The sequence below is a fragment of the Bubalus bubalis genome, chromosome 17, assembly GCF_019923935.1.
Source record: "Bubalus bubalis isolate 160015118507 breed Murrah chromosome 17, NDDB_SH_1, whole genome shotgun sequence".
In the NCBI taxonomy this organism is placed as follows: Eukaryota; Metazoa; Chordata; class Mammalia; order Artiodactyla; family Bovidae; genus Bubalus; species Bubalus bubalis.
In genome coordinates this window covers 48,387,591-48,402,742 of record NC_059173.1, presented here as the reverse complement: position 1 = coordinate 48,402,742, position 15,152 = coordinate 48,387,591, and the positions used below count along the sequence as shown (strand labels likewise).

Here is a 15,152-nt window from a genome sequence, read left to right as displayed (position 1 = left end):
TTAGACAAACTCCAGGAAAATACAAGGTAGTGTAACTTTCTAAGAGTGACAACTGAAGTTTTTCAAAAGTTGTACAGGGGAAACTTCTGTTTGGAAAGAGCATCTACACAGCTTTGTCAAGTTGCCCCTGAACAAAAGAAGGCATGTAGTTTAGTAAGGGATCCAGGGGGCAGTTGAGGCTGAACATGGAAGGAATCCCGCAGAACTTTGTAGAACAAGGTACGGATATTGGATCTTATCTAAGAGTCAAAGGAAGCCACTGGACAGTTTGAAGTTAGGAAGTGACAAGCCCAGATCCACACTTGGCAAAGCTCCCGCAGTCAGACTTAACGCCAGGGCCAGCGGGCGGGTGGGTTTATTAGGGCCACTCCCCTAGGCTGTCTTTCTCCACCCTGGTCACCGCCTCCTGCTCCTCAGCCAAGCCTTCGGAGGCGGGTGGGAAGTGAGCGAGAGGGGCGGGTGGGAAGAAAAACATTCTCCAAAAATATTAAAAAGAAAACATCCCCCTTGGCAGCGAGTGCGCGGGAAGTTGAGCGCGCGAGTTCCGGGCTTCCCGTCCGCCCCGCGCCGTCCGCAGCCCGGGTGAGCCCCCAGCCCCTGCTCGGCCTCTGCAGCCCACCGGGCCGCGGCCGTCAGTCCTTCCGTCCATCCACCCGGTCGATCTGTCCGCCTCCCCATCCCCCACCCGTTCTTCCCAGGGCTCCGCGCGGGGTCTTCAGGGAGGAAAACGGCCGGGATCGGTCAGGGCGCGCGGAGCCCGCGGAGCCCCCGGCCGCGCCCGGGCGCCGCCGCCAGCACGACCCGGTCCCGGGCGGTTCGGGGCTCCGGGGCCCCGCTTTCACCGCCGCGCGCCGGGTCCCGGGTCGTCGCCTCAGCGGCCACTTGTGGAATTCTTCCCCGGAGGCTGTAACTTTAAACTGGCTTGAGCAAGGCCTATTTTTATTTGGAAACCAGCGACCAGAGGGCTGAACCAGAGTGGAGAACACTCAGATGGAAGGCCAGCCCGCCACCTGAAGATTGCTCACAAACTGGCCGGGAAGGACAGGCTTGTCCTGGGAGCCTTTCTTTGAGATTTCAAAGTTCTGTCACTCCTGTACCAGGATGGGCCGGACTGGCTCCTGAGGGGTTTTGAAATGAGGATGATGCCTGAGCTTGGGGAGCCGTACGTGCACCCCAACACTGAGCCTCAAAGCCGTGACTCAGAGGCCACCACGCATGAGCCCGGGCCACACTCCTGCAGAAATCACTCCAGGAGCTCTTTAGGGACCGGCTTCTGGTGGTGAGGAGCAAGATGAATATAGCAGCCAAGTACCGCCAGGCCTCCCTGTACGTGGGTGACCTCCATGCGGACGTCACCGAGGACCTGCTGTTCAAGAAGTTCAGCGCCGTAGGGCCCGTGTTGTCCATCCGCATCTGCAGGGACCTGGTCACCCGCCGCTCCCTGGGCTACGCCTATGTGAACTTTCTGCAGCTGGCAGATGCCCAAAAGGCCCTGGACACCATGAACTTTGACCTGATAAAGGGCAAATCCATCCGTCTCATGTGGTCTCAACGTGACGCCTACTTAAGGAAATCTGGAATTGGGAACGTGTTCATCAAGAATCTGGACAGATCCATTGATAACAAAACACTTTATGAACACTTTTCAGCGTTTGGGAAGATCCTGTCCTCCAAGGTGATGAGTGATGATCACGGCTCCCGGGGCTATGCATTCGTGCACTTTCAAAACCAGATTGCTGCCGACAGGGCCATCGAGGAGATGAATGGGGCACTGCTTAAGGACTGCAGGCTGTTTGTTGGCAGATTCAAAAGCCGCAAAGATCGAGAAGCCGAGTTTCAAAACAAAGCCCATGAATTCACCAATGTTTACATCAAAAATTTCGGAGATGAGATGGATGATGAGAGACTAAAGGAAGTTTTCAGCAAGTACGGCAAAACCCTGAGTGTTAAGGTTATGACAGATTCCAGTGGAAAATCCAAAGGCTTTGGCTTTGTGAGTTTTGATAGCCATGAGGCTGCCAAAAGGGCTGTTGAAGAAATGAATGGAAAGGACATAAACGGACAGCTGCTTTTTGTAGGCCGGGCACAGAAGAAAGCAGAGCGACAGGCTGAGTTAAAGCAAATGTTTGAGCAGCTGAAACATGAAAGATTTCGGCGGTGCCAGGGTGCGAAGCTCTATATTAAGAACCTGGATGAGACCATTGATGATGAAAAACTGCGGAGGGAATTTTCTTCATTTGGATCAATTAGCAGGGTTAAGGTAATGCAGGAAGAAGGGCGAAGCAAAGGGTTTGGCTTGATCTGCTTCTCCTCTGCGGAGGAGGCCACTAAAGCAATGACGGAGATGAATGGCCGCATCTTAGGCTCCAAGCCACTCAACATCGCCCTGGCCCAGAAACCCTAGGAGAGGAAAACTTTCTGCATCAGCCAGTGTGTGCTGCAGACTAAGAAATGTTAGTGATCTCTGCCTGATTTCTCCTCAGTAAATTTTAAATTCCAGCTGATGGCTGGTTAGTTAGTAAACGTTGTGGTGGAAAGTTTTGTATACAAAGCTATTTATTTTCCTTTGGAGAAAAAATAAGTGAATCTTAGAACCTTGGTTCTTTTTACAGAGGAACACCATGTAATTATAATATGGTATATTTTTCCAATTTTGATATAGTGTTCATAGTAATAAGTATAATTAGATATATTTTTACTACATTTTGAACCAACTGAAGTGTGGTAATTACTTGCGTTTTTTGCATACTTTTTCTTATTTTTATAGTATTGCTAGCTTTAATCTCTTCCATGAAAATATGCTCAAAGTAGTTCTTATACCTAAGCATTGCAAAGTAATTTATTTTTATAAAAAGAAACTTTCTAATCTCTCATCTAATGTTTTTAAAAGAAACCAAAGTTTAAAAATTCCTACTACAAACTCAGTATCTAATTTCATTTTGAATTAATGTTTAAAATAGTAGAAAATCATTGAATTTTCTTTCGGTTTTTATCCTGAAATGATTGTTTTTCTGATGGCTAACATTAATGATGGAATTACTTTAGTGTTGCCTACAAGTCTGCTTTATAGGATATTTTACTGTTCTTTCCATTGATTGACATAATTCAGGTGCTTGCTAGTTATCAGATTTGTGACTTGAGTAGTAAAACCTTAACTTTTACATTCCTTAAGTTATAACCCTGTATCAATTCAGGTCAAAAATTGGCCTTTGTATACAGCATAAAATTATGCCTTAAGTTTTGAATCAGGAACCAATATTATGTAAGTCATATATAGGGAACATAGAAATTTTGTTTAACAACTGTGTTTTCTAATCTCTGTTATATGTTGTTCCATGTAGTGATACTATCTCAGGGTTCAGAAAAGTAAAACTTTCCTATTTTTATGACCTCCATGTCCCTTTTATTGGACTTTAAGAGCTTTGTAACCCATTACAACTCACTTTTAGCTTTGATTAATCAGAAGCTCACTAACTGATTTTCTGATAAATTGAAGTTACATCACTTAGCTTGTTGTCCAGAATAATTTTAATTTCAGTCCCATTTCCAGACTTTTCTTCTCTCCTGCCTTTCCTTTATATGATGTGGTTCCTCTATACTTTTTAAAAAGGGTTTTATTATATTGACTTTTACTGTGTTCTATTTAAAATCCAGTTTGGAAATAGATGCAAGAGTTATTTACATTTAACTAATTACTTTTAAAATTCTGATTCTCTCATACCAAAGGTGTCTTAAAAAATAGTTTTGTTGTTTTTGTTGTTGTTTTTTTTTCCTCTGCTTAGTTGCTCCCTGAAACCATATATCCAAGTCTTGTGTTTCATATATTACCAGTACAGTATTACAGAAATATTAAAATGTTTTACTTTGGCAATACTTTAGCTGTGAAAGAATGAGAAAACCTGTTTCTGTTTATTTTTCTATCAAATATATGAACATTCATTGCACAGTTTCTAAATTAAAAGTATCTTTTAGACAATGAAAAAATTATAGCAACATATAATGCTACTGTGGAGACAGATCTTCTGTTAAAATATGTTGCATCTCCTCCCCAGTTTTTTCTAAACTTATACACATAATTTAACAAAAATAGAATCATACTTATAAACCTTCTTAAAACTGCTTACCTAATTTGACAGTATGACACAGTCAGCTTCCATTTGTAGTTGGAAGGAAGTATTTGCACTATAATTTTAACAATTTTTTTATCTTCCTTTTAATGTTTGTACCATAATGTGACAATTTTCTCTTGATAAACATATAGGTTCCTAGATTATGTCTTCCATTTTCCTATTTTGTTCTATCATAAACAACTTGGAGAGAAACACCCTTGCAAACTCATATATGCTGATATATATAATTAATTTATTAAGAAAATATGTGATTCATTGGAATTACTATTTCAAGTGACAACAATTTAAAAAGTAATTTTGATAAATATTACCCAAATGCTGTTTAGAAACTTGTGCCACTTAACATTTCCACTGTGAAAAAAAAAAAACCACAACATTTCCACTGTGAGTAGGACTGCTCATTTCCATATACTAAGAGGGATTTTGCTTACATTGTTGTCTGATTCAACATGATATGTAAAAACAAAATATTTCATGATTATTTATTTTACTACTATATTACCTCAAAATTTAAGCAGCATTTCTTGTAATTACTGAACATTTGTATTTTCATATGTTTGTAAATGATGTTAGTTTATTTTCATGATCTTAATGTGTTTTCCTGTGGGGGTGTTTTTTATTTATATGGAGTTGTTACACTTCTTTTCCCTGATACTTTCATCTTGTTTATAGATTTGAGGGTCATTCCAAAATTAAATTTTTAACCTCAAATTTTTCAAACTCTTACTTTGGTGGCTTTAATGTTATATTTCAAAACACTTTAAACACCTCAAATATACAAACCCCCCATATACACATACAATTCATATGTATTGTCTTCTATGACTTTCAGAGTTTCATATTCTCAATACTTTCTAAGCAAAGCTTTTGTGTATACAGTATCTTATTCACAGCTTATACTAAATATTTTTTAAAGTATGTTGCTTTTCAACTCTATTAACATATTTTGGTAAATCCTGATTTACTATAAAAGTGTATGTGAAATCCATATGCCAATTATAATTATTTAGCTCTTTGGATTACTGTGTTGAGAAGTATTTGCCTGCAAAGCAGAGAGCTTTTAAGAAAGGGTACCAGGCAACAGGACTGGAAACTGTAGTACACATATCAAGCCTTGACATCTTTTTCTGGAAAATCCATTTTATAAAAATGTTCACATATTTGAACAATAGTTCACAGTACTTGTAAATGGATTATCAAGATAATATCAGGGAACTGAATTCTCTTCTCACATGTGTGAGGATTTAATAGGGCATAATGTCAGTTGTTTAGGTGAATTGTGGCTATAGTTTCATGACACAGTAATATGCCATTTTAGTAAAAATTTCTTATTTTTAATATTTACCTTAAGAAATGACTGTCAGTTTACAAAACGTTTACAAAAAATCCTGTAGGTTTTTATTATTTAAATTTTTCTTTTTCTAAATTTTGTGTGTGTATGATGCTGTCAAGTTGTGTGTCTTGTGTCTTGTGACATCAGAGATTCAGGCATTAAAGAAACTTTACTCTTTTTAAGTCTAGGTGCCTTGATAAATGAAAAGAATCTTCACTTTCTCATAAGTATTCCTGTAAAAGCTAATTTCTATAGAGATGCCTTAAGCCACTGCTTCTGCTCTCCCTTCTCTGTCCCCACACACGTTGCCAAGTTTGTTATACAGATGTCTGCTTATACAGCCAATTGAATAAATATGTGCCTTTTGAAATTTTATTTTTTTAAATTTTAAGTTGATTTATAGTTCGTAAAAATAAGCTTTTTAAAGTGGTTTAGAATTGATATTTTCATGTTCTTAATATTTGTATAAATCCATTGAAAAGAGATCAAATGAAGTCTGGATCTTTCAATGGAGTCCAAAATTCTCATGTCCCAAAATTATTTTTACTTATTTATTTTTTAGTATTTCTGATTTTCTAGCAATCAGTTTCTCATAAGAGTAAATTGAAAACTACTTTCATTTTTAAATGAAGATACTCATTCATATTTTATGTTTTAAAAGACCAATTCTCATATGAACTAGTATTTGTTTTTAAGTTATTCATAATTATGGGACCATGGTTGAAAAGAACCTCTAAGTTTTCATGAGGGACTATTTTAAAGACACTTTTGAATTTAATTGTTAAAGCAGAATTTAGCTAACATTTTGAGAATTTCAAATTAGCTTACTTGTATTATATTTGGGAAATATACACCATAATGTAATTTTTTAAAGTAAATAATAAAATAATACATCAAAAAGATAATTTTTAAAATATAAAGGGTCAAACAAATTAAATAACCTCAGAATATCTTTGGCTTCAAGTAAGAGAAAATCCAACTCATATTAGAAAAGGAAATTTTATTAAAATATTCAGACTTAAGGTATCTTCATGCAAGGTATAAGAAAACATCTATATTGGTTCTAGAGTCTTAGCTCTTCACCCTCTGTGTCTCAGCGTCATCATCAGGGAGAGAGTCAGGATGTTTACAAGAATTCCTGTCATCACACTGAGACACAGTAACATTCATAGTATAATACCTTTCCTAGAAACCTTTTAACAACTTTCTCTCTCAGTTCTCATTGTCCATTATTGATATGTATATTCTATAAGCTCTGCCATTAGGATTAAGAAATAAGTCAACTTTCTGTGCAGAATGGGCTTATGAATGAAAGAAATTCCAGTAGGAATGGAGATATTAATAGGCATATGCATCCACTAAACCCTGGATTTTATTTATCATTTGTATCTAATTTTTAATTTCCGTACTTACTGGATGTTTTCTCCTGCTAACATTAACTTACAGTTAGTTCTTAAAATTTCTCCCTGCAAATCATTTTCAACACTTGAGTCAAACTCACCAGTTTCTTCTCCCTCAGGTTGTATAATCATAGGGACTAAATTGTGCAATATATTCTGTATAAAATTGAATTCATTTTTGTTTAGTAATGGGAATTGTGTTTTCACATGTCATGCTTTATTAGATCTAAATTAGTCATCTATTGAAAATTTTACTGAAAAGTTCAAATTCAATTTAATCACCCCAGTGGGTTTTCAACCTTCCCAGGTGGCACAGTGATAAAGAATCCACCTGCTAATGCAGGAGACATGAGAGACATGGGTTCAATCCCTGGGTCAGTAAGATCCCCTGGAGTAAGACATGGCACCTCACTCTAGTATTGTTGCCTGAAAATTTTATGGACAGAGGAGAATGGTGGGCTACAGTCCATGAGGTCGCAAAGTCAGAGATGACTGGACATACTACATACAATGGGTTTCCACCAAAAATAATTATCAACAGATTACAAATGATCAAGAATATTTCAAATATAACTCTACATTTAATAAGGTATTAGTTTCTTGAGCTCTAATTTAGTCTAAGTCAAGTATGTCTTCATGTATGTTAGATAAAATTTTAGAATCATACCACCAGAGGGAAAGAATTTACTTTGTATCACCAACTAATATGATATTCTGTATAAAGAATGTTTAAAAAAAAATTCCCACTGACAATGTAATAGAAAAATCTTGAAAAAGCATCTACAAAGTTGCTGCTAATTCGCTTCAGTAGTGTCCGACTCTGTGCGACCCCATAGATGGCAGCCCACCAGGCTCCCCCGTCCCTGGGATTCTCCAGGCAAGGACACTGGAGTGGGTTTCCATTTCCTTCTCCATTGCATGAAAGTGAAAAGTGAAAGTGAAGTCGCTCAGTCGCCTCTGACTCATAGCGACCCCATGGACTGCAGCCTATGAGGCTCCTCCATCCATGGGATTTTCTAGGCAAAAGTACTAGAGTGGCTTGCCATTGCCTTCTCCGATCTACAAAGTTGCTGTTGCTGCAAAGTCACTTCAGTCGTGTCCGACTCTGTGCGACCCCATAGATGGCAGCCCACCAGGCTCCCCCATCCCTGGGATTCTCCAGGCAAGAACACTGGAGTGGGTTGCAATTTCCTTCTCCAATGCATGAAAGTGAAAAGTGAAAGTGAAGTCATTCAGTCGTGTCGGACTCTTAGCGACCCCATGGACTGCAGCCCACCAGGCTCCTCTGTCCGTGGGATTTTCCAGGCAAGAGTACTGGAGTGGGGTGCCATTGCCTTCTCTGATCTACAAAGTTAGGTGCCTACAAAATGGCCCCAATATATAAAATGAATCTAAGTAATACAAACCTAAATGGATGGGCACTCATTTTCTTTACTAAAGAATTTATATTAGATCCTTTAATACATTAAAATTGTCAGAATGAACAAAACTGGACTTATCCAAACTTTGCAGTTTAATTTTTCCTGTATTACACAAATTTGGTATAACCTCTCATTTTAACTATGCATTGTAAGAAAACAAAAAACAGAGGTACTAAATTCCGAATTACACATTTACTTGTATTTGAATCTTTTAAGATCAGATTATTTTGTAAGTTTATTCAGAGGAAGTATTTATAGCTCCTTTTTGTTTTTGTCTAATGGTCAGGTCTAAGAGTTTATAAAATGTTTTTAACTATATTGAAGTTCCCCTGAATGACACAATTGAATCCATAAATTAAGAAAAGAAAAATGATCCTCTTAGTAGCATTCTTTGTCATAGAAGAGGCTTAACTTCTGAGAGATATTGGCAGTTTAGACAACAATGTCACATCAGAAGTTGTTAACCTGTTCATATTTACATCACCTTAGATATTAAAATAATCCCTGGTTAAGTTCTGCCAAATGCTAACAGCACATTTGAGTTTCAAATGTAATGTCACTGATATGGAGGATGTTATTAATTTTTTTTTGCATACAGTGAATATTGGTTATGATTCACTGTGTTGTATTTGTGTGAATTTTTTTAATTGGTGTTTCCAATGGAATATTCTTATCTCAGAAAACCATAACTGACAGTGTGTTTTGAATCACAATTTTGATTTATATTCCATTTCATTTTGTACGTGTGCCAGTGGCATACCAATACACCACAATTTTGACATATTGCTAAATCTAGTTCCTTGAAGTTAGAATAAGCCTTTACAATAGTAATTCCAGCAAATCTTTGTTAAGCAAAAAAGTGCCTCAATTTGAATGCAAGTCAGATGTTATAATTATTTTGACACATCATTATTTTACTGAATTACCAAGGGAATTGTTAGTAATATAATCTAGTATTATCCACTACCCTATTCACTTATATTTTATGCATTGTACTGAGGTTGTATGGTTATTTCTTTTTCATTTTAATTTACTATTTATTTTTTTTAACCAAAATATATTGCAACTCTCATAGCCATGTCACATGTAAATCTTTACCATGCCTAATACATGCTTTTTTTTTTTTTTTTTTTTGGTCCTGGTGTCTCTTTTTGTCCTATCCTTATGCTATGATTTCTCTTGGTCAGTTTGTTAGAAAGAAACTGTTCTTATTTCAGTTTTTTTAAAGTGTCATCCTAAACCCGACTCAAAGCTTTAACTTTTTCTCAGATAGTATGCTGTCTGTTACATGGAGTAAAAGAGATCTTCTAACTGGTAAATTTAAAAAAAAAGAGAGACAGCAGGATTTATTGCCAAATCAAAATAAGTAAGAGCTCTTCGTTTGAAAATGAAGTATTCTTTTCTTTGCTTTTCTTTTTTTTTTTTTTCTTATAAGAGTTAAGAAAGGCTTTCTACAGACTGTTACACTATAGAGGCAGCAATACCTGTTTTGAAATTAGACCATATGGCCTATTGTTGTAGGGATAAAAAAAGCAAGCATTTACAAAAGGTCAGGGAGGCTCATCTTCAAACATTTAGAATGTTATTTTTAAATATTTTTTTATTATCATTTTAATTAACTCATTCTCCTCCCTACTTATGTGTTGTTTTTTTTGTTTTGTTTTTTTTTCCCCATTTTAGGGCATAGATTGGATATATTTCTTAGTGGGATATCTATTATTTTAGCAGGAATAGGTGATGGAAACTGTCCTGCCTTTGTAAGAGAAAAAGTAAAGCAAATCATCAGTTCTTAAAAAGAAAATATTGGGTAGAAAAATAACATTCAGTAGCAAATCATTACATCTAAATGAAGTCTATTATTAGGGATCAACTTGGGAAGTTAAATGAATGACTGATGCAATTTGAAAATTATCATGTCCTCTTAGACTGAGTTATAAATTACATATCATAAAAGTAACCATTTTCAAATGTATGATTCATTGGTTTGTAGTATATTCAAAGGGTTGTGTGAAATCACCTTTATATCCGATTTCAGAATATTTTTTATCATATCAGAAGAAACTTCATATATCCACGAGCAGTTAATCCCATTTTCTCCTCCTCCTAGAACCTAACACAAATTTATATCTCTAGAATTTGCCTGTTTTAGACATTTGATGTAAACACTATCATATGTTACCTTTTGTGTTTAGGTTCCTTTGCCTAGCTTAATGTTTTAAGATGTTCATACTGCAGCTTATATCAGTACTCAATTCCTTTTTATGCATGAATAATATCTATTTATATGGATATACCACATTCTTTTGGGCTTCCCTCATAGCTCAGCAGTAAAGACTCCACCTGCAATGCAGGAGACATTGGTTCAATCCCCTGAAGAAAGACATGGCAACCTATTTTATTATTCTTGTCTGGGAAATCCCATGAACAGAGGAGTGGGCTACAGTCCATGGGATCACAAGAGTTGGAAATGGCTTAGTGACTAAATCACTACCACCACCATATTCTTTTTATCCATTCATCTTTTATTGTATAGTTAGGTTGAAATATAAACACATCATGGGTTGGATGGGTGAGAGCCCAGATTATGGCTTTTTTGTTGTTGTTGATATCTAAAAGCTTAATATTTTCCATTTAGATGTACGGTCTACCTGCCAGTGTCATGTAGTCTTTATTACATTGTAATCTTTATATCAGAACAAATCCTTTCATCTTGTTATTCTTCCTAAAGATTTACTTGGTTATTCTTAGTTATCTGATTATTCATAGAAATGAAAAAACACAACTTGTGAAGTTTCATACATCTGTTTGTGCACATGTATGCACCTTCATATAAACATGTATTCCTTTTGGGAATTCATTGTGATCATATTGATTCTGAGTTGAAAGCCTACTGTATATTCTTCTATCTCATGAAAATGGATATCACTTTAATTGTACTCCTTAATTTTTTCAATAATACTATGTAGTTCTTGTTTAGAAGTCTTGCATATTTTTAGTCTTATTCCTAGCTGTATGATATCTTTGTTATTATAAAATGTTTTGATGTCATTTCTTATTTTTACTATGTTATAGTAAAATATTTTTACTATTCTAAAAAATAGAAATATATTTGCTTATAACATAATGCCTAGCTACCCAACCTCCTCGCCATACATTAATAATTATTTACTTTTTTATATGAACCATAATATGTTAATTGATTGTAATCAATTATCTATGGGATATTGAGTGTTCTCTCTACTCAGTTTTGTCAATTAAAAAAAATACAAGTTACTCCATTTGCAGTTTCTAATGTTCCAACATTTAACATGTAATATATTTAATTATATAATTTTTTTTTTTTTTTTGGCAAGCAAGGCCCGTATAAATTTTAAAGTTAGTAGTGAAGCATAGTTTAAACAAGCTATATTCTTTTTCTAATTTCCCTCATCAAGCTGTGGCCATGAGATTAACTGAGGATTCTAGGTCACTGTTCATCACATGTTTCTTTCCAGACTACACAAGAAACAGAAATTTCCCCTTTACTTAAGCAGCTTTGCAAACAGCTTTGTATTCTTTAGGAATCTGAATTAATTTGGAAAGAGATTGCTGTTAAGACTATTTTACATTTGTAGTTTTCTACTTGATTCTTTTTCTTTTATTTGATATATGTTCTTAGGTTATTTTCTTTGCATATTACTCTACAGCCTAGAATTACCATCATCTTCTTCCAAATTGCTCAAAGGAATCCCATTTTATTGATTCTTTCTCAGAAAACTGTATAGATCATTTGGGTGACATCACAACCAAAAAATCAAAGCAATAACAGCTTGAAGGCCAAGACTGGCATTACACAAACTTAATTAACTTTTTACTTATTGAACCTTATTTCTTTCGTAGGGCCACAAACTCACAAGCACTTATATCTTATCCTAGAAAGGACATGGAAATGCAAGGAGCTATATAAACTATCACTCTAACTTTTAACATGTTCTGAGGATCAGAGAACATCAACATTGTTGAAAATAAGTATTTTATGCTCTCTTAACTCTTCTGAACAAAGCAATGGGCAGGTTCCTGTAGGTGGTCAAGCATTCAACATATGGTCATATTATATTGTCCACAGCTGACTAAAATAATGATGGGAAACAGATCAAAGACAGCTTTCTGTATGCTGACTGTTGAAAATCAGCAATAGGCAAACAAAAGCGATCTATCCAACTATAACTTTAATTCAGTTGGTAACTGGTTGAACCAATCAAATCTTGGTGCATCAAGTTATGCATACAGAAGGTACAGGTGGTAATGACATACAAATACTGAGAGGCAAAAAAAAAAAAAAATCAAAGCGGTGAAGAATTTAAAAATGAATTAAACCAAAAGTAAGCATATTGGTATTTTCACTGAAAAAGAAGTTCACATCACTGAAATACAATGGAGTAATAATCTGATCTTGGGATTCACTGTTTCTAATGTATATTCCATAATCAATTAGCCTTTAGTCTTATAGTACCTACTAGGGGTACAGTCTCAAAAATGGCAGGATGATCTTGGTTTGTTTCCAAGGCAAACTGTTCAACATCACAGTAATCCAAGTCTGCAGCCACTGATGCCAAAAAAGCTGAGGGTGACCAGTTCTATGAAGACCTATAAGACCTTCTAGAACTAACACCAAAAAAGATGTCCTTTTCATCATGGGGGATTGGACCAGATGGTCAATATTGAACTCAGAATGATTTTATTTTTTGCAGCCAAAGATGGAGAAGCTCTACACAGTCAACAAAAATAAGACCTGGAGCTGACTGTGGCTCAGATCATGAGCTCCTTATGGCAAAATTTAGGCTTAAATTGAAGAAAGTAGGAAAAGCACTAGGCCATTCAGGTATGACCTAAGTCAAATCCCTTATATCATACAGTGGAGGTGAGGAATAGATTCAAGGGACTAGATCTGGTAGATAGAGTACCTGAAGAACTATGGATGGAGATTTTTAACATTGTTCAGGAGGTGGTGATCAAAACCATCCCCAACAAAAAGAAATGCAAGAAAGTGAAATGGTTGTCTGAGGAGGCCTTACAAATAGCTGAGGAAAGAAGAGAAGTAACCGGCAGGGAGAAAGGAAAAGATATACCCAACCGAAAACAGAGTTCCAGAGAATGGTAAGGAGAGATAGTTCAGTTCAGTCTCTCAGTCATGTCTGACTCTTTGCAACCCCATGAATCACAGCACGCCAGGCCTCCCTGTCCATCACCAACTCCCGGAGTTCACTCAAACTCATGTCCATCGAGTCAGTAATGCCATCCAGCCATCTCATCCTCTGTCATCCCCTTCTCCTCCTGCCCTCAATCCCTCCCAGCATCAGAGTCTTTTCCAATGAGTCAGCTCTTCGCATGAGGTGGCCAAAGTACTGGAGTTTCAGCTTCAGCATCATTGGAGAGATAAGACCTTCTTAAATGAACAATGCAAAGAAATAGAGGAAAACAATAGAATGGGTAAGGCTAGAGATCTCTTCAAGAAAACTGGAGATAGCAAAGGGAATATTTCATGCAAGGATGGGCAAGATTAAGGACAAAAGCAGTAAAGACCTAACAGAAGCAAAAGAGATTAAGAAGAGGTAGCAAGAATACACGGAAAAGCTATGCAAAAAAGGTCTTAATGACCTGAATAACTATGATGGTGTGGCCATTCACCTAGAGCCTGACATCCTGGAGTGTGAAGTCAAGTGGGCTTTAGGAAGCATTACTACAAACGAAGCTATGTAGATGTAGGTGATGGAATTTTAAATGTAGCTATTTCAAATCCTAAAAGATGATGCTGCACTCAATATGCCAGCAAATCTAGAAAACTCAGCAGTGGTCACAGGACTGGAAAAGTTCAGTTTTCATTCCAATCTCAAAGAAATGCAATGCCCAAGAATGTTCAAACTACCATACAATTGTGTTTACTTCATATGCTATCAAGGTTATGCTGAAAAAGTTCTTCAAGCTAGGCTTCAGCAATACCTAAACCATGAACTCCCAGTTGTACAAACTAGGTTTCAAAGAGGCAGAGGTACCAGACTTCAAATTGCCAACATTGGATGGATTATGGGGAAAACAAGGCAGTTGCCAGGAAAACATCTACTTCTGCTCCATTGACTTTGCTAAAGCCTTTGACTGTGTGGATCATAACAAACTGGAAAATTCTTAAAGAGATGGGAATACCAGACTACCTTACCTGTCTCCTGAGAAACCTGTACGTGGGTCAAGAAGTTACTGTTAGAACCTTACATGGAATATGTGACCAGTTCAAAATTGGGAAAGAAGTACATCAAGGCTGTATATTGTCATCCTGTTTATTTAACTTATATGTAGAATATATCATGCAAAATACTGAGCTGGGTGAATCACAAGCTGGAATCAAGATTGTTGAGAGAAATATCAACAACCTCAGATATGCATATGATACCACTGTGATGGTAGAAAGTGAAGAACTAAAGAGCTTCTTTATGAAAGTGAAAGTGGAGAGTGAAAAGCTGGCTTGAAACTCAATATTAAAAAAAAAAAAAACTGAGTTCAATGCATTCAGTTCTATATTTCATGGCAAATAGATGGGAAAAAAGCAGGAGCAGTGACAGATTTTATTTTCTTGGGCTCCAGAATCACTGTGGACAGTAACTGCAGCCATGAAATTTAAAAGCACTTGCTCCTTAGAAGGAGACCTATGAGAAACCTAGAAATCATATTTAAAAACAGACATCACTTTGCCAAAAAAGGTCCATATATTCAAAGTTATCATTTACCCAGTAGTCACATATGAATGTGAGAGCTGGACCATAAAGAAGGCTGAGCACTGAAGAATTGATGCTTTCAAACTGTGGTACTGGAGAAGATTCTTGAGAGTCCCCTGGAC

General features: G+C 36.5%; 1 protein-coding gene across 1 annotated transcript; it reads left to right on the top strand.

Moving 5' to 3' along the window:
- Positions 1-417: 417 nt before the first annotated feature.
- Positions 418-5,838, top strand: PABPC4L (poly(A) binding protein cytoplasmic 4 like). The gene has a single exon (XM_006049424.4). The coding sequence runs from the start codon at positions 1,292-1,294 to the stop codon at positions 2,402-2,404; it is 1,113 nt and encodes a 370-aa protein (XP_006049486.3). The 5' UTR covers positions 418-1,291; the 3' UTR covers positions 2,405-5,838.
- Positions 5,839-15,152: the final 9,314 nt, after the last annotated feature.